This window comes from Macaca thibetana, chromosome 1, assembly GCF_024542745.1.
Source record: "Macaca thibetana thibetana isolate TM-01 chromosome 1, ASM2454274v1, whole genome shotgun sequence".
Lineage (NCBI taxonomy): Eukaryota > Metazoa > Chordata > Mammalia > Primates > Cercopithecidae > Macaca > Macaca thibetana.
Genome location: NC_065578.1, coordinates 160,652,662 through 160,670,541, shown reverse-complemented (window position 1 = coordinate 160,670,541; position 17,880 = coordinate 160,652,662). Strand labels below are relative to the sequence as shown.

The following is a 17,880-nucleotide window of genomic DNA, read 5'->3' as shown; positions in this document are numbered from 1 at the left end:
CATGAGTTTTCCAGGAGAGAGGTGGTCAATTTCCAGAACTGAGGGTTCCTCCCCTTTTTAGACCATATAGGGTAACTTCTTGATGTTGCCATGACATTTGTAAACTGTCTTGTCACTGGTGGAAGTGTCTCTTAGCATGCTGATGTATTATAATTAGTGTATAATAGTCATGAGGACGACCAGAGGTCACTCTCGTCACCATCTTAGTTTTGGTGGGTTTTGGCTGGCTTCTTTATCGCAACCTGTTTTATCAGCAAGGTCTTTGTGAGCTGTATCTTGTGCCAACCTCCTATCTCATCCTGTGACTGAGAATGTCTTAACCTCTTGGGAATGCAGCCTAGTAAGTCTCAACCTTATTTACCCAGCCCCCATTCAAGATGGAGTGCCTCTGGTTCAAATACCTTTGACAAAAACATACCTATACCTTAGTCTACTATGTGTAATGCATTCCAGCATTTGCTATTCTGTTTATTCACTTTTTATTGATCTGGTTGTGGCCACTAAATTGATTCATAACCTAACAATGAGTTTCATTGTACCTTTAGCTCAAGTGACTACCTGCTTCCATTAGCAAACCCAATTCTTTGGTGAACATATAATCTTAGAGTCCTCTGTAATGAGAGACTATCTTTCAAAAGTTGTTAGGAATTAAAAAAGAAAGTCACTTCCTTATGCCCCTTTCTCACTGTAGTGAGATGAAAAAACTCTGTTTTTTTTTTAAACACTGTTAAACTTATAGAAATATTTCAAGAATAGATTAAAGAATTGCTGTATATCCTTTATGTAGAGATCACATTCACTTTTTTTTTTTTTTTGAGATGGAGTTCCACTCTTGTTTTCCAGGCTGGAGTGCAATGGCGTGATCTCGGCTCACCGCAACCTCTGCCTCCCAGGTTCAAGCGATTCTCCTGCCTCAGCCTCCTGAGTAGCTGGTATTATAGGCATGCGCCACCACGCCCCACTAATTTTGTATTTTTAGTAGAGATGGGGTTTCTCCATGTTGGTCAGGCTGGTCTCGAACTCCCGACCTCAGGTGATCTGCCCGCCTTGGCCTCCCAAAGTGCTGGGATTACAGGCGCGACACATTCACATTTTTACCAGTTGTCCTAATAAAGTCCATTGGAGCAGACAGATCCAATCCAGGATCACTATTTATACCCAATTTTTGTGTATCTCTAGTTAGACTTTCCTCGACTTATATGACCTTGTTTTTTTTGTTTTGTTTTGTTTTGTTTTATGTTGCCCAGGCTGAAGTGCAGTAGTGTGATCTTAGTTCACTGCATCCTCTGCCTCTTGTGCTCAGAGGATCCTCCCACCTCAGCATCTTGAGTAGCTGGGACTACAGGTGGGCGCCACCTTGCCTTGCTAATTTTGGATTTTTTGTTTTGTTTTGTTTGTTTGTTTGTTTGATAGAGATGGGGTTTTGTGACATTGCCCAGGCTAATCTTGAACGCCTGGGCTCAAGAGATTTGCTTTCCTTAGCCTCCCAAAGTGCTGAGATTACAGACATGAGCCATCACGCCTGGCCGACCTTGGTATTTTTGAAGATAGCAGGCCAGTCATATATGTCCCTCAGTTTAGGTTTATCCAATGTTTTCTCATGATTAGACCCAGTTTATGCATTTTTGGCCACAATGTCATAGAAGTGATACTATATTCTTCTCATTTCATGCTATCAGTTTGTCATGTTACTAGTGGTCTTGTCTTTGATCGCTGAATTGAGATGACATCTGCCAGGTTTCTCCATGGTAGTTAGTTTTTCCTCCTTTGTGATTAGTAAATGTTGTGTGATGTGATACTTTGAGATTATGTAAACTCCAATTTCTCCTCTACTTTTACCCACTACTTTGAATATCATTAATACTTCTTTCTTGGATTGATTTTACAGTCATGGTTGCCAAATGGTAATTTTTCTAACTTTATTACTCCTTCTATATTTATTAGTAGGCATTCTATTGTAAGCAAGAACCTGTTCTCCTCCCATTTATTCTTTTCATTCATTTATTTATATCAATGTCTACTCAGGGGTTCCTAGTCAGTGGGTTATAATTCGTTGCTATCATTATTCATTTTGATGCTCTTATTATCCCAGGTTTGGCTTTTTAAGCAGGCTTCTGTGTCCTTATGTCATATCACTTAAGTGTTGTTTGAGAACTTTCTCACCTTCTAGCGCAAGATATCGGGCTCATTTTGTTTCCTTGCGCCAGCTCTGGAATTAGCCATTTCTCCAGGGAGCCCTGTTCCTCTTAGCAGAAAGTGGCATTTAGAAACAATAATCTGGGCACTAGGCATGCTAAATGCTGCTGGAGTGTTGCTCTTCCCAGGCCCCTTTCAGTGGACAGAGCTAGGAAAGACATATGTATGGATGCATTTGCTTAATATACATGTATGTTTACATCTTTATTTCTTTATCTATCTATATTGAAAATCATAAGTTCATACCAATACCTTCAATTCCTACATACCAACATAGGGTTCTTTCTAGCTTTCCTTTTTTTTTTTTTTTTGTATTTATGCCTGCCTTCTCCAACAATGAGAAACCTAGTTGCCATTTTCAATATGTTTACTTATTTGCTCAATCCCTTGTGTAAAGCCAATCCTCTAACTAAACCCAAGTAGACCAGGCTACTGCCTCACCACTGTACCCTCCTCTTATTGCCAGGGCTTTGCCTTCTAAGAAATAAGGAAAGTTGGGAAGAGGTAAGGAGAAAGATAGGTAGAGATAAGTTTTTTCTTAAAGCATTTGAAAAGGAGATTCTGATGTCTTTTTCAGTAACCTTTTACATAATCACAAGGAAAATAAGTGCATAGAATATAAAAATTGATATTTAAGCTCTTTGCTTCAGGGTTTCATTTAGATTCTTACATATATTTTATACATGCATGTGCGTGTTAACCAAGCATTTTTTGTGATAATGACCATGTATTGAACATGACCACATGCTAGGTACTGTGATGGATGATTTTGTGTGTGTGTGTGTGTGTGTGTGTATGTGTGTCCTAAACCATATAACAATTCTGTAAATAAGCATCCTTGTCACTATTTTGGGTGATGAACCAAATAAGATTCAATAAGGCTGAAGAACTTGATCATACCAGTCAGTTAAGCAGGGGTTAGAATTTCAACCCAGGATATCTGACCTCAAATCCATACCCTTCCCAAACCATGTGTACTGTACTGTGCTATATTGGTAACATTGGAAATCATCACTGGGGAGCATTTTATCCAACATCACCCTTAAACCATGCCATTTAGGATTTTTCAATTTAAAAAATAAAAAGAGGAAAAAGTAGAAATTACTTAACTGGTTCATTAATTTCTTCCTTTACTAACTTTTGGGAGAATTGAATCAATGAGAGTCAATGATTAGGATTCACATCATGAGGCATTTTATTGGCTTATTCACACATTAGATGTGTCCCATCTCAAAAACAAACATATGCAGTTCTTCTGTTTGATAGTTCTTATATTTTTTGGAAACTCTGTTGAGCTGACTACCTGGGGCTCTTAATTCAGTTATAATAACACCCTAAAGTTTATAGACTTTTTTCCTCCCTCTTTTTTACCCACAAGAAATAAAATAGATGAACTCAACATCCTATCCTGCTTATCTGGAATGAGTTATTTTCTAAACAAGTGGCTGTTTGCAAAGCTCATCCTGTAGAAGTCTGTGGTCAAGAATATTTCCATTCAGTTCTTGTTTTCACAGGGGAATTAATGTCTTTTCAGTCAGCAAGGAACAATAAATGCTTGTTGGCTGTGTTGAAAAAAAATTAAATCTACAAAAAGACAAATGAAGAAAAAAAGAGCTTACATTCAGCTTTCTGGAGAACTTATCTATGTTCCTCTGTATATATGATGTGTTCCTGCAAGTGTCTCAAATACCCAGAATTTTACTGAAGGATTTGAATTGGTAAATCTTTTCAGATCTGTTTTTACTTTACTTTAATCAACCAAAGTTTATTCTTCAGGCAGTTGTGTTTTGCTCCCCTTTTATTGGCTGTGTGCCTTTGGCCAAGACACTTACCTTTCAGAACTTCACTTTCTTCATCTGTAAGATAGTAATATAGTCACAAGTCCCTTAACGACAGGGATACATTCTGAGAAATGAGTTGTTAGGCAATTTCGTCCCTGAGCAAACATCAAAGAGTGAATTTAATACAAACCTAGATGGTACAGCCTACTACACACCTCGGCTATTTGGTAGAGCCTATTGCTCCTAGGCTACAAACCTGTACAGCATGTTACTTACTATATTGAGTACTGTAGAGCTGGAACATGATAAGTATTTGTGTGTCTAAATGGAGAAAAGGTATTATAAAAATACTGTGTAAAAGATTAAAAATGATATACCTGTATAGGGCACTTACCATGAATGCACCTTACAGGACTGGAAGTTGCTTTGGGTGAGTCAGTGAGCAAGTGGTGAGTGAAGGCCTAGGGCATTACTGTGCACAACTATAGACTATTAACACTGTATACTTAGGTTATACTAAAGTTATAAAAAAGTTTTTTCTTTCTTCAATAATAAATAACCTTAGCTTACTATACTTTTTTTACTTTATACATTTTTAAAATTTTTTTAACGTTTTGACCCTTTTGCAGTAATGCCTAGCTTAAAACACAAACACATTATACAGGTCTACAAAAATATTTCTTTATATTCTTAATCTATAAGCTTGTATCTGTTTTTTTCTTTTTAACTTTAAAACTTTCTTGTTAAAAACTAAGACACACACATGTTAACTTAGGCCTATGCAGGGTCAGAATCATCAGTATCACTGTCTTTCACTTCCATATCTTATCCCATTGGAAGGTCTTCATGCATGGAGCTGTCACTTCCTATCATAACAATGCCTTCTTCAGAATATCTCCTGAAGAACCTGCCTAAGGCAGTTTTACAGTTAACTTTTATATATATAAGTAGAAGGAGAAGTACACTCTAAAATAATGACTAAAAATATAGTATAGTAAATACCGGGTGATAAGAATTTTTCAGTTCCATTATAGTCTTATGCAGCCACCATTGTATATGTGGTTTGTTGACCAAAACATCAGTTATATAAGGCATGACTGTATGGTGGTATACTTTTCAGTGTGGTTGAGAGGATCAGGTGAGATAATATATGTTAAAACACTTCATAAAATATAAAAGAGTTTGTTATTGTTACTACTTTCTAGAAGTGGACGTAAGATAGAAGTAAAAAAAAGACAGAGAGGCCAGTTTGGAGTAAAAGAGGTTTACATCCCTCTCTAATTGCCAGGGAGTGTGAAATCACTATATGAACCTTACAGAAACAGGTCAGGAAACTGTGTCTGATCAAGTTGTTCTTGCCATGTCTTTAAAGAATAATGTAAACCGGTGAGTTTCATTCACCATAACAAAAAAGTATCACTAAGCTTTCCCTAGCCAATCATGCTACCAAGCATGGGAATGTTAGTATTTAGGTTTACAACAGTATTTCTTTAAGTGAAAAGATCTAATGGAGACTCACCTTATCTGATGAGATTAGTTATATAAGCTATATCCTTAATATACATCATATAAGATCTGAATTCCCAAGATAATTGGCCCTTTTTTTTTTTTTTTTTTTTTTGTTCTTGTTGCCCAGGCTGGAGTGCAATGGCACGATCTCGGCTCACTGCAACCTCTGCCTCAATGTTTCAAGCAATTCTCCTGCCTCAGCCTCCCGAGTAGCTGGGACTACAGGTGCCCCCCATGACACCTGGCTAAATTTTTGTATTTTTAGTAGAGACAGGGTTTCACTATGTTGGTCAGGCTGGTCTCGAAATCCTGACCTCATGTGATCCACCCACCTGAGCCTCCCAAAGTGCTGGGATTATAGGCATGAGCCACCGCACCTGGCAACAGTAGGCCTTTGAGACATAGTGTATTCTGGTTTATGATAGAATTGATCAGTCTTCTTAAGGAAGACTAAATAATTTCCAGGACCCCTAATAAAGGGGTTCTGATTCATTCCCAACCTAAAAGAATGAGTTTGTAAAACTCTTTTCAACCTATATTCCTCAGACCAACTTCCAAGTAGCTGATCACTTCCCTTGATTTAATTTCACAAAATTGATCACAGGAATAAAGAAGTTGTCAAAGCAATTAGAGGGAAAAGAATAGCATGTTGAGAAAGTTTGAAGTAAAAAGTATCAATTTCATGTGAAAGAAGGGAAAGCAGGATAGAGTTTCCAAGAGTCCAGAGAAAAGAGAGTTGTTACTTTGGGGATAAACCCGTTGGCTTAGAAAGCATTTGGCCTAGAAATTTTGGTTAGTGTAGTGGTAACAACAGAGTGCAAAAGATTAAATTTTAGATGTTTCTTCCAGGTCAAATCCGAAAATCCTTCAACACTATGCAAATAAATTCCTCTCTTTTTAATTTCATTTTCCTGTACTTCTGAGTCCTGTAGTCTTGCAGTTGCACTACTGTCTATTTTCTCTCTTCATTTCTGACCCTTCTTTCTTTTCGCTCACCTTTATACCCCTTTCCATTGTCATTTTCCCTGATTGTGGCATCTTAGGAAACTCTGGTAAGCTTTATACTTACAGATCCAGCCAGTAAGGTCTGTAATGGACAGAGAACTTTCTTTGCAGTGAGCCAGAGCTTCGGTTTGCTTCCTCATGGTGCAACAGGAATGGCATCTCATTAAAATGGAACATTAAAGGCCTGGAGGTGCTTTGACTAATTTTTGTGTCTGAGCGTTGTTATTTAAGAGATCTAGAAGTTGAAAAATCCCCCTTCTCATAGTATTCAGAGCAATCAGTTTTAGAGACTTCTGCCTTCTCTGAGGCAGGGCACACTGGAAGGTTGGTGAAGTTTGCCCCTCAGCATGCCCCCAAAGAGCCTCCCTTTATTCCTAGAAGCTGGCAGGCTTTCTTTTCCTCCTACAAGTGGCAACCCGAATTCTGAGTTGAAAGTGAATCTTTGCCCTTGGCTCCTCTCCAGCATTCCTCACTGAGCGAATAGGGATTTGGAATGTCAGAAAATAGAAGAGGGGAGGGGAAAAGATGTGTGTATGACTGTGAGTGTTTATATGTAAAAGCAGCTTCGTCTGGGAGGACTTAGGGAAACTTGACTTCCTCAGACTGCTTCCTTCTTATAAACTCTTGGTTCCTTATTTATCCTTTTTTTTTGTTTTTGTTTTTTAAGTTGTTTGACCTGATTTTATCATAGTAGTTCCAAATGTCTTACAGTCCAGTGGAGTCAAGCTAAGGAAAGACAGCATGATTTCCACAGGATTTGTATTTCTTCCCTCTGGATAAAGTGATAGTAGTTGTTCCCAGACTCGCTGCCGGCAGGATCCAAGGTCGTCTTTCCTCTGGAATTTAATCTGGTGTCATCAGGAACCTAGACTCAGGTTTTATTGGAGAGCAAGCCTCAATAAGAAGTGTCCTTTGAGGAGAATCAAGGACTCAATCTAGGCATAAAAGGTGTTGCTTAGCACAATACCCTCTACGGTAAGCTACCAGTCCTGAGAACCTGTGGTCAAAACTGAATTGAAAATATTGATGGAACTCAGACTCTGTGGAACTGGGGACTGGTTCAGAGCTCAAGACTATAATTTACAGGGCTGCTTTTATCCTTTATTTAGTTCTATCCAAAGTCATCTTGCATCAACTCAAAAGGAGAGATTCTGTGAGGGTAACCTACAGGGGAAATTTCCCAGCTTTGTGTGAAGAATCCAGTGGTTGAGTGTCTATCTGCATCCTGAGGAACCATGTCCTCTTTATATACCCGAAGTAAAGAATTCACTCGGAATAGGAAATCTCAGTCTGATTCTCCCCCAGCATCTCCTTCCCCGACTGCCAAGACACTCCGAGTAAGCAGCATTTTTTATTTACATATGTTCATAGACGGGTCAAAGGTAGAGGATGTGTGTGTGTATGTGTGTATATATATATATATATATATATATATATATAACTTGGGGCGTTAGGTTTAGAGCAAAGGGATTTCAGAGCATACGGGAATCGGTACAGGAAAAAAGAAAATTTGCAAGTAAAGACCTTGTAAGCTTCTCTGCAAGAGGTTGTGGTTCATAATACTTAATACAGTCTTAAGTAAAAGCAGACTTAAATATGTCAGGCTGCAGTTTCTGCCTTTTAGCTTTTAACTATCAATTGTAAACTGCTTAACAGTAAGATTTTACAGTCCTTATCACTTTATCTTACGAGGCTTTTCTTAATTTCTACGGCTATTTTAGTCACTGCCTTTCTTGTGTTTTATGGGTCAATACTATGTTTCAAGAGAAAAACCTCCGAAATGGCCACAAAACTATATACATTAAACTTCAGTTGTGAAAGTTCCGTGGTGTATTTGTGTGTGTATGTATGTATGTGAGGTAGAGTATGCCTTTGCCTATTTTGTATGTCTGTCTGTGAGAAAGACCAAAATGAGCAAGGAGTTATGACCACTTGAAACTTTACTCCTTAATCACCAAGTACCTTCAGGAAATTTCTTGCTTAAAAGCCCAAGAACTAACTAACTGTTGGCCATTGACAACTACTTCTATGGAGGTATTTGTGATGTCGTAGGTAGAACCATTTGAGACTTTTCTCCATTTTCTCTAATGAATGTCTCAATGAAGTGATTTGCATATGGGCATTTGCATCTAATTTAGTGTCTTCCCCTGTGGGAAGCTGACAAAAGCAAGAACTGCTACCAATAGCAAGTGACGAGAAGTTCTGATGGGCATATTAGGTAGCAGGCCATATAGCAGTTACTTTTTCGGGAACTAGATTGTGCTTTGCTGTATATATAGAGTAAGAAGAAGGATGGCCATAGCTTCCTTATTTAGGGAGCTACAGGGAGAAAATTTGCAAGAAGCCTGGATAGATTAGTGTGGGGTTGTTTTTTTGTTTGTTTGTTTTGTTTTTCAATTATTTTGTATCCATTTTCAATGTCTGTCTTACCAGTATAAATTACCATGTAGTAGAATTTGTAATTCTGTTGGTCTAAGACCTCAGCTAAGGATGAGAATACCAAAGGATATTGTTACAAAGTTATTTTATTCACAAGTTTTTGTGAGAGCACCAAGAGGGGCTCCAATATATATGTTACTGTCATCGAGTTCCAGGAGTGTCTCTTCAACATGTAGACTGGTACCTTTTTTTCCCAAGGAGCCACAGAATGCTTTCACCCCACTAGCTATTGGGTATTCTTTGGTGGCTACCAATCGAGGTCCACAAAACTGGACACTTTACTTCAGTTAGTGTTTATCTTTGCTCCTTATATACTCAGTAGTACCTTTAGTTGTAAAGAGCCCCTTATTAATGTCTCTTCACCACTATAACCAAAGCTCCCAGAGCAATGTGGTGAGCAACCAACAATTACCTGTTTGGTGACCTTCCCCCATTTTCCCTTTCTGTTTTTCCTTTGCTTTCTTAGAGTTAGGTACTGCTTTCATCTTGTCTCACTTCTAACAGCTGCCATCCAACCTCCCTACCCTTGTTTCACAACCCCTCATCCCTGCCTTTTAGACAGAGGTCACAGTGGGAGAAAATCTGAATTATAGGAAACTAAAACATAGATGGCTTAATAAGAGACTGCTTCCCAATATTAGTGGTCACTGGATGTGGATTCCTACAATAGCATCAACTTACTCTAACCAACTTCCAGTGTCCAAATGGCTTGAGACTATGTTAAAGAGAATGTTGATTTTCATATACCACTCATGTTCCATTATGTTGCTTATGTCTTTAACGTCAGAATGAAAGATATGCAAGACTCATTTGGTGGCTGCTGACACTAAGGACTGGTTATAAAATTATAAAATGAAGATTTCATCTCTTAAGATCTCCCTAGCCTAGTTCATTTTCTCTCATGTCCAACTAATTAGGGTACTCTTTAAAAACTGATTTTGATTGTTCTTTAACAACTGGTTTTGTGATGGTGTTCTTGTGCTCATATGCCTTTTGATACTTGGTTGTAACTGGCTGATCCTTAGCCACCCCGAAAGGTGGGTATTGCTATCCCTATTTTACATATGAGGAAACTGAGATACACAGAAGAGAAGTGGCTTGCCCAGCATTGCTCAACTAGTAAGCAGCAGAGCCTTGATTAAAGCACCGCGCTCGGTGACTCTAAAACCCCATATTCGCAGCAACATTGGCGTACATCTCAAATATATTTAAAGGTCAAGTTTAAGAACATGCTAGGGCAAATATGACAGTTAAAAGCTTACGTAGCTGTGGGAGTCCAAAATTTATCCTTGATGGAGACACAGGAAACCGAAATTGCAGGAAGGAGGAAAGCTGTATTTATAGGCCAAGGGAGGGAATTGACAGGCCATAACTGAATCTCCTGTGCCTGCTTCTCAAATCCCAGTCATACTCTCTGGGACCATGGAGCCCTCAGAGCCTGAGATCTTGCGGGCTTCAGGGTCTTCATACTTCTCTTTAAAGTGGAAATGCTTGAGTCTTTACAGTAGAGATACTGGGGAGTTTCTGTGTGCATTTCAGAGTTCAGTGCATTTAAGAGTTAAGGACAGCTCTCTTAACTGTCCTCTTTCAAACTTCTTTGACTTGTTTGTATACATATACACAGTTTCTTCTAGAGATGGCACAGAGTTACAGAGGGACAGCCCCTGATCCAACATTCTTCAAAACAGAGGATTGAAATTTCAGCCAGCATTTAAAAGTTTGATTCTTTTTTGAGTGTTGTTAACAGGGCTAAATAGTAAATGCCCCCATATAAGGAAAATATCCTTAGAGAGAATTTTAAAATAATAGCTATTCACATGGAGAGAATATTTTGGACACCATACCCTTCGTCAAATGTTCAAGAAGTAGTAAAGGCAAACTATAAACTGTAAGTCAAACAGGTTATTATTTTTAACTTGAGAAAACAAAAGGCAGGATGATTTTTCAGTGACTAGAAAACAAACTTTTATCATATACCTTTACTTTTAAACTAGTAACAGCAGCTGATACTTTTCATAGTTCAGTGTTTCTATACTCAGTAAACCTATGACTCTTTTAAATAATATAAAAATCTAATGTTTGCCTTGAGATTATGTGTAGGGAGTATACCAATATACTCCCTAATGAAAAATCACTCATATGTGGAAGGTAATGCATGTTCTCACCAGCCAAGAAGATTTTTGTTTACCTTCTCTAGTTTGTATTTTGAAAATAATAAATATTTTTAATTCTCTGAACACAAAATTATGCTATTAAACATGGTTTTTAAAAATATACATCCCGGCTGGGCGCAGTGGCTCACACCTGTAATCCCAGCACTTTGGAAGGCTGAAGCCTTATGGACTACGAGGTCAGGAGTTCGAGACGAGCCTGGCCAACATAGTGAAACCCCATCTCTACTAAAAACATAAAAACTTAGCTGGGCATGGTGGCGGGCACCTGTTATCCCTTATCCCAGCTTCTCGGGAGGCTGAGGCAGGAGAATCTCTTGAACTCGGAAGGCAGGGGTTGCAGTGAGCCAAGACTGCACCATTGCATTCCAGCCTGGGCAACAAGAGCGAAACTCCATCAATAAATAAATAAATAAACAAACAAACAAACGCATCCCTCTTCCTCACTAGAGAGAATTTCATCCATCCCTTTGGCATGCCTTCACTCGCTTCTACCGACACTAAGAATGACTATTATAAGTGGTATGCTCCTAATATTGCTGTTTTGGTCTCTGTTAATCCTAAATAATGAAATAATTTTTTTTTTTTTTTTTTTTTTTTTGAGACGGAGTCTCACTCTGTAGCCCAGGCTGGAGTGCAGTGGCCGGATCTCAGCTCACTGCAAGCTCCGCCTCCCGGGTTCACGCCATTCTCCGGCCTCAGCCTCCCAAGTAGCTGGGACTACAGGCGCCCGCCACCTCGCCCGGCTAGTTTTTTGTATTTCTTAGTAGAGACGGGGTTTCACCGTGTTAGCCAGGATGGTCTCGATCTCCTGACCTCGTGATCTGCCCGTCTCGGCCTCCCAAAGTGCTGGGATTACAGGCTTGAGCCACCGCGCCCGGCCGAAATAATTTTTTTTTACTGCTACTTTTGGCTTTCATATGAAGTTTCCATTAGTTCAGCATCTTTTTTGTGTCTAAAAGTTGAGGAGTTCCCTTAGTAACAGCTCTGATCATCTCTGATTTGTTAGGAAAGGCGGAAAAACTTCCAGATTCACTTGCATTTCTAATGGGAACCACACAGGTAGATATTGATGAGAATTTGAAAGCTCAGTCTCTTTTCTCATACCGTGAAACAACCCTAATATAAGATGCTGGGTTCATACAATTAGTAGTAAAACTTTCTTTTGACAGTAATTTTACAACGTTAAAAAAAATTATTTTTCTTAGTCTTTGTAGTTAAAGAAAAAATTCTGAACTACAAATACAGTAGACACTTCTAGCTCTTGATTTTTAATCACTGTGTTATATTATTGGGTCTAATGTTTATAAATTCTATAAATTAGGAACTACTCAATTTAGATGATTTTGCATTTTTAAATCATCCTAAAAGTAAGAGCCAGGTAATCTTTGGTCAATATTCTCAAATTTTTATTATTTGCTAATTTAAAATTTTTTTGATACAGGGCATATTTAAAGGAAACAAATACTAGAGGATGTCCAAATTGTAGTGCTTATCTGATATTTATTATATTGAATAAATCTTGAAGTAAGTGGGTCATCACATGAACCCTGGGAATCTTTTAATTAGGCACATTTTCATTGTGTTGGTATTTGTTATAATAGGATTTAACCTGCATTTATAAAGCAAGATCAGTAGCATGTTCCCATTTAGTCTGGATTGCTATTCCTTCAGTTCTAACATCTCAATTTTTTAAAATGACAAAGAAAAACCAAAAAAACCCAAAGATTTTACATAATATTTTTCAGTCAACCATTAATGTACATAAAGGGAACATTTAATCCATTAGCTTTGTTTTATAACCAGTCCTACAAACTAATTAGGGTACATTTGGTAAATAATTGAATGATAAAGTATTGTTGCCTTCTTGAGAGCTTGTCTACATAGCAACTTTAGTTAGTAGGCCGGAGGCATTCTGCCTCTTTGCCTTCCAGACTGTCAGTGTTGATAATTATTTTTTGCATGTGCTTTGTGTCCTCCTCTGACAAGTACCAAACATTTATTTAGCATATTATCGTATCCTGTATACATCCAACACTACATCTGATGCACTACCAATCTGGAATCCATTTTTACTCCACTTTATAATCCATTGTCATGGAATGAGAAACACTTGGTTGAACAATGCTAATTAGGAGTACAATCTGTTAACCATTTTTTTCTGCCTATTTAAAACCATGAGTGTATTCTTTTTGGGGGTTTTTTATTTCACTCAAGGAAAATCAATAGCAGTAATTGTTCAGCCCAAGGAATCTTCCTAGAACAGTAAAACCTGTGGGAATAAAAGTAGCTTTCTCATTTGGACCCATTACACGAATTCTAGGTAGAGAGTGGCCTAGTTCACTCATATTCTACATAGAGCTGGAGGAGATGGCATCTGAAGTCTTGGTTTGTTGACCAGAGAGACTGGGAGCTTCGAAGGCATCAGCTCCCTTTCCTGCAAGCAGTGTCCTGCCCTTCTACTCTAATTTTTAGTTTCATGATAAATGTGTATCAAAGCCACCTGCCCTATTGTGAATCCTCCCACATTTTATGAGTGTCTGCTTTGTAGTAGGCTTTATATTGGACACCGGAATTCATAAATGAAAGACACAGTTCCTGCCCTCAAAGGATTGGCAGTCTAATTGGGGAGATTAAGAAAATCAAGAATTAGAACACCAGGGAGGTGAATTTTCTAATAAAGACATAGGTTCAGGGTGTTTTAGATCAGCCATGTGGTTAATACACTAGCCTGATATTTGGAGAACAATAGAAGCTAGATGGACAAAGAAGAAGGAAACAGTACATTACAAAGGTAGAAAAAGAATATGAGAACATAATGGCATTATTCTGAGAGCTGCATATCGGTGTGGCTAGAACGAAAGATATATTTAGAAATGTAATAAGAAATAAGGCAGGAGGCTTAGCAAACCCAGGTCATGTGAGGCTTAGTATGTAATTTTGAGGATTTGGGGAGTTATCCTGTGGATAAAGAATAAAGGAATGAAGATTTGAAGTAAAGTTGCTGTGCTCAGAATTGCATATTAGAGAATAACTTTGGCAGCTGTGGAAGCTGGATTGGGAGGGAGGGTCAGGATGTGATCAGGTCATTGGCCCTTGATTGCAGTATTCCAGGTGAGAAATGTTAAGGGCCTGGGCAGAGATTTTTTTCTGGGAAGTACAGAGAAGCATTCAGTTGTTTAGAAGGTAGAATTGACAAGACACGGACTGATAGAATGGGGATAAGGATGAGCCTGAGATAGGGCAGAGTCAGGAGTGACTACCAGGTCTCTGGTTTAGGTGACTGGTTAGAAAATTGTATGATAAGGGTCAGGTGCAGGGGCTCACACCTGTAATTCCAGCATTTTGGGAGGCAGAGATGGGAGGATTGCTTAAGCCCAAGAGTTTGAGACCAGCCTGGGCAATGGAGTAAGACTTGTCTCTTCAAAAAATTGTAAAACTAGCCAGGTATTGTGGCATGTGCCTATACTCTCAGCTACTTGGGAGGCTGAAGTGGGAGGATAGCTTGAGCTCAGGAGGTCGAGGTTTCAGTGCGCCATGATTGCACTACTGTACTCCAACCTGGGCAACAGAACGAGACCCTGTCTCAAAAAGAAAAAAAAAAATAATGTGACAAAATTGAGTTGGCAAACACAGGAGGCTAAATGCTGTTGAGTGGGGAAATGGTTTCACTTTTTGATATGTTGAATTAGAGGTACTTTGGGACATTCAGATAGTGATTTCCAGAAAGTAGTTGGTCTGACACTTAGAAAATTATGGGCTAAAAATACTGATATTTGTGATTGAAGCCCTAAGAGTGGTGAGCTTGTCTAAGGAGTAGATGTAACATAAGGAAGGGCTGAGAGTAAACCTTGAGAGGAGTAACCACAAGCAGATAAGAGATACGTTTCTTTTTCTAATGGTTCTTTCCTATTCCATCACCACTGGAATCACATGCAGGAAAACAGCAGGTCTTGTATCTGGTTTCTTTGTTCAGAGGTATTGTGGTCAAACTTATGTTACGGTGATAAGTTTCAGTTCTCAAAGGATTCAGAAATTTAGATTAGTTAAGGGTCAATTGGTTATGAGTTTTGTGTTGGGTTCTAGTTTTGTTTTCAGTACCTAACCAGCTGTGTGACAAGAGATTATTTTTAAAGTTTGGAAAAGTTCCTATTCAGCATTGGTTTTTAATTTCTTTCCTTAATCTGATAATATTTGGGTGAGCTGGCAATTCATTACAGTAAGAAGACCAAAGGGAAACAATCAGAGTTAGCTTTCATCAGCTTTTTATTTCTTTTAAGCCTCTTTTTTTATGCTATTCTCGACCTGGTTATCATGCAGTTGGTGATGGTTATCCACAACTGGGATGTTAGTTCTCATAACAGTTCCAAAATCCAACAGCCTTCTTTGGTTACACAGCATGGAAAGAGTTCTACCAGTGACATGATTAGATAAAGATACTGAAAGTGTGTCTGGACTTTAACCCTTCATAGTTCATTATGAAAGCAGCGTTTTCATATGGGAGTTGTACATAAAATTGCAAGTGGCTATTTTAAAAGTTGTTTGTAAAAAGTTAAATATTCTAGATTTGAATAAAATTGTAAAATACGTGAGAGTGTATTACAGCATTTTTAAAAATGTTTTGCGTTGATTTCCAAAATCAACTTTACATGGTTGGTTGTCTGAAAGGACATATATCCATCCAGACAGTAAAATAATGACCTTAAATGTTTGTAGATTAGAAAGGGAAGTAGGAATTAGCCTGGATAATCAAAATCTACAAATAATCAAAACCCTTTGAGTGCTGAGGAATTTATTTGAGCTTATTCCTCTTGCAGCCAACAAGCATTGGGAGAACCAAAAGACCAAAGAGGGACAAGAGAGAGAATAGAAAAAAATAGGGAGAACTGTAGTAATATCAATAGCTAACATTTATTGAATATTTACTCTTCGTCAGTGCTGTACCAAGCACGTACATGTATTGTCTTATTTAATACATTCGATAACCATAAACACCAAGTACCATTTTCTCATTTTAATGACAAGGACACTGAACAGAGAAGTTAAGTAATCATGTAAGATCACATAGTAAATGTTGGAGCCAGCAGTCTGGATCAAGAGCCTCAGCCTTAACCAGTAAGGGATGTAGCTGTTCCAGTGAAACTACTGTCTTTTCTTTAAATAGCTCCTAGATTGTTACCGGTATCCCTGACTATTGAATCTGACTTGGAAAGAGAGATGGCGACAACAAAAGCTATTTTAAGGAAAAATGTAACAGAATAACAGGAACAGACAAACCTAGATTAGTAAAAAGTCAGAATTTTTTCTTTTTCTTTTTCTTTTTTTTTTTTTTTTTGGAGACAGGGTCTCGCTCTGTCACCCAGGCTGGAGTGCAGTAGCACCATCATGGCTCACTGCAGCCTCAAACTCCTGTTCCTTCCATTATCTCCTTGCCGAAAATATCTAGTCAGTATCGGTCTCTCCCTTTCCTAACTACCCCTTTTTATTTACTGCATGTACTAGATGGTCTAACATTTGATTGCATTTAATCAATTACTTTCTTGAATTACACTCTTATTTGTTTTATGAGTGTGCGTATTTTACCTCCACAAAGAAGAGCTCTTTGAGATCAAAGAGCCATGTCTTAGATTCTGTAATTGTCGATTTTACTTCTCTAAGTACTACTCACAAGGCTGGGCACATACAGGTGCTTAATGTAAATGCAGGGAATAAATGCTGCTGCCTGAGATTTGATCTCTCTGCTCCTATCCCATTTAGCCATCTGGAAAGGACTGAGAGGCCACACACTTGCGAATCTTATTTCTAACATGAAGGCTAACCATAGATCTTCCCAAGTCAATTCAGATTCCTGTTTATTGCAATTTGCTAGTATATCTGTCGCTCCAAAATATGTGAGTTAATATTTTGGTTTTTGTGGGAATCAAAAGAGAAAAACCCTGTGGAAGCTACTCAGAAATAAAAAGTTCCACCCTATGTTACTTAGGTCCCAAGTATTAATATTTATTTCCTCATGAAATGTGAGGTCTGGAGAGCCTCACTAATTCCTTTGTAAAAGTTTTGATTCACAGCCTAGTAAATAAAGTTAAAGTGACTGCTACCCAAACAGGCTGCTGGACTGTGACATTTACCATATGAAAAAATCCATCTCTTCCCAGGCTTCATGGAAAGCTTACTTCCTAAAGAGGTATAATGGTGGTCCGTAACATCATCTATTGAAGAGCCTTGACAGACTAGTGGGGAGAGACCTGGAATCTCAATTAGAGAAATGGAGTAAAACTCAAACAGTGGGATTTAAGGCCTAAATAAGGACTTTTAAAATGTACGATACACTCTATGCTGTATTCTAACAATATTTTGAGGGACTGATCAGGCTTCTTTTCTCAGGTGTTCACTGAGGCTATGTTTTTTTTTAAAACCATCTTAATGTATTTCATAGTTTCAGATGGCCATACACATCTGTGTGAACCTGAAACTCCAAGCTATGCGGAAAGTAAATATAGATATTAAATGTAAGAAATGTGACCCGTGTGCTAGAGCCACACAAGTTTTAGAGCTCCTCATTCCCCTGTTGGTCATTTTCATCCCGTATAGTACACAGCATGTGAAAGGCTAGATGGAAAATATGCCTGAGCCTGCAAATGCGTTTATGAATCACAAGAGTTTATAAATTATAAATATAAAATGGTTTGCCTTAGATATTTTATGGAGGCCTTAGTATATCCATATATTTCCTTCTACAATGAGTGCATTTTATGAGTTCCCAAAAGATCCAGAAATTC

The 17,880-nt window shown here is 38.2% G+C and overlaps 2 protein-coding genes across 15 annotated transcripts in view; both read left to right on the top strand.

Annotated features, from left to right (window-relative positions):
* TMEM183A (transmembrane protein 183A) overlaps window positions 1–17,880 on the top strand; it is a 604,310-nt gene that overhangs the window by 47,498 nt on the left and 538,932 nt on the right. The gene's annotated exons all lie outside the window — the stretch shown is intronic.
* PPP1R12B (protein phosphatase 1 regulatory subunit 12B) overlaps window positions 1–17,880 on the top strand; it is a 236,885-nt gene that overhangs the window by 181,560 nt on the left and 37,445 nt on the right. Inside the window, exon 21 of one of the 14 annotated variants that reach the window (XR_007720110.1) lies at window positions 7,601–7,625. The exons of 11 other annotated variants lie outside the window; for them this stretch is intronic. Coding sequence is in view for 2 of the 3 variants with exons in the window: in XM_050762947.1 (XP_050618904.1) it covers window positions 7,727–7,828 (102 nt within the window). In the remaining variant the exon portion in view is untranslated. Of the gene's footprint in view, window positions 1–3,546; window positions 7,829–17,880 lie in introns of those variants that run through there. 2 more of the 14 variants (XM_050762880.1, XM_050762947.1) reach the window with 2 other exon arrangements.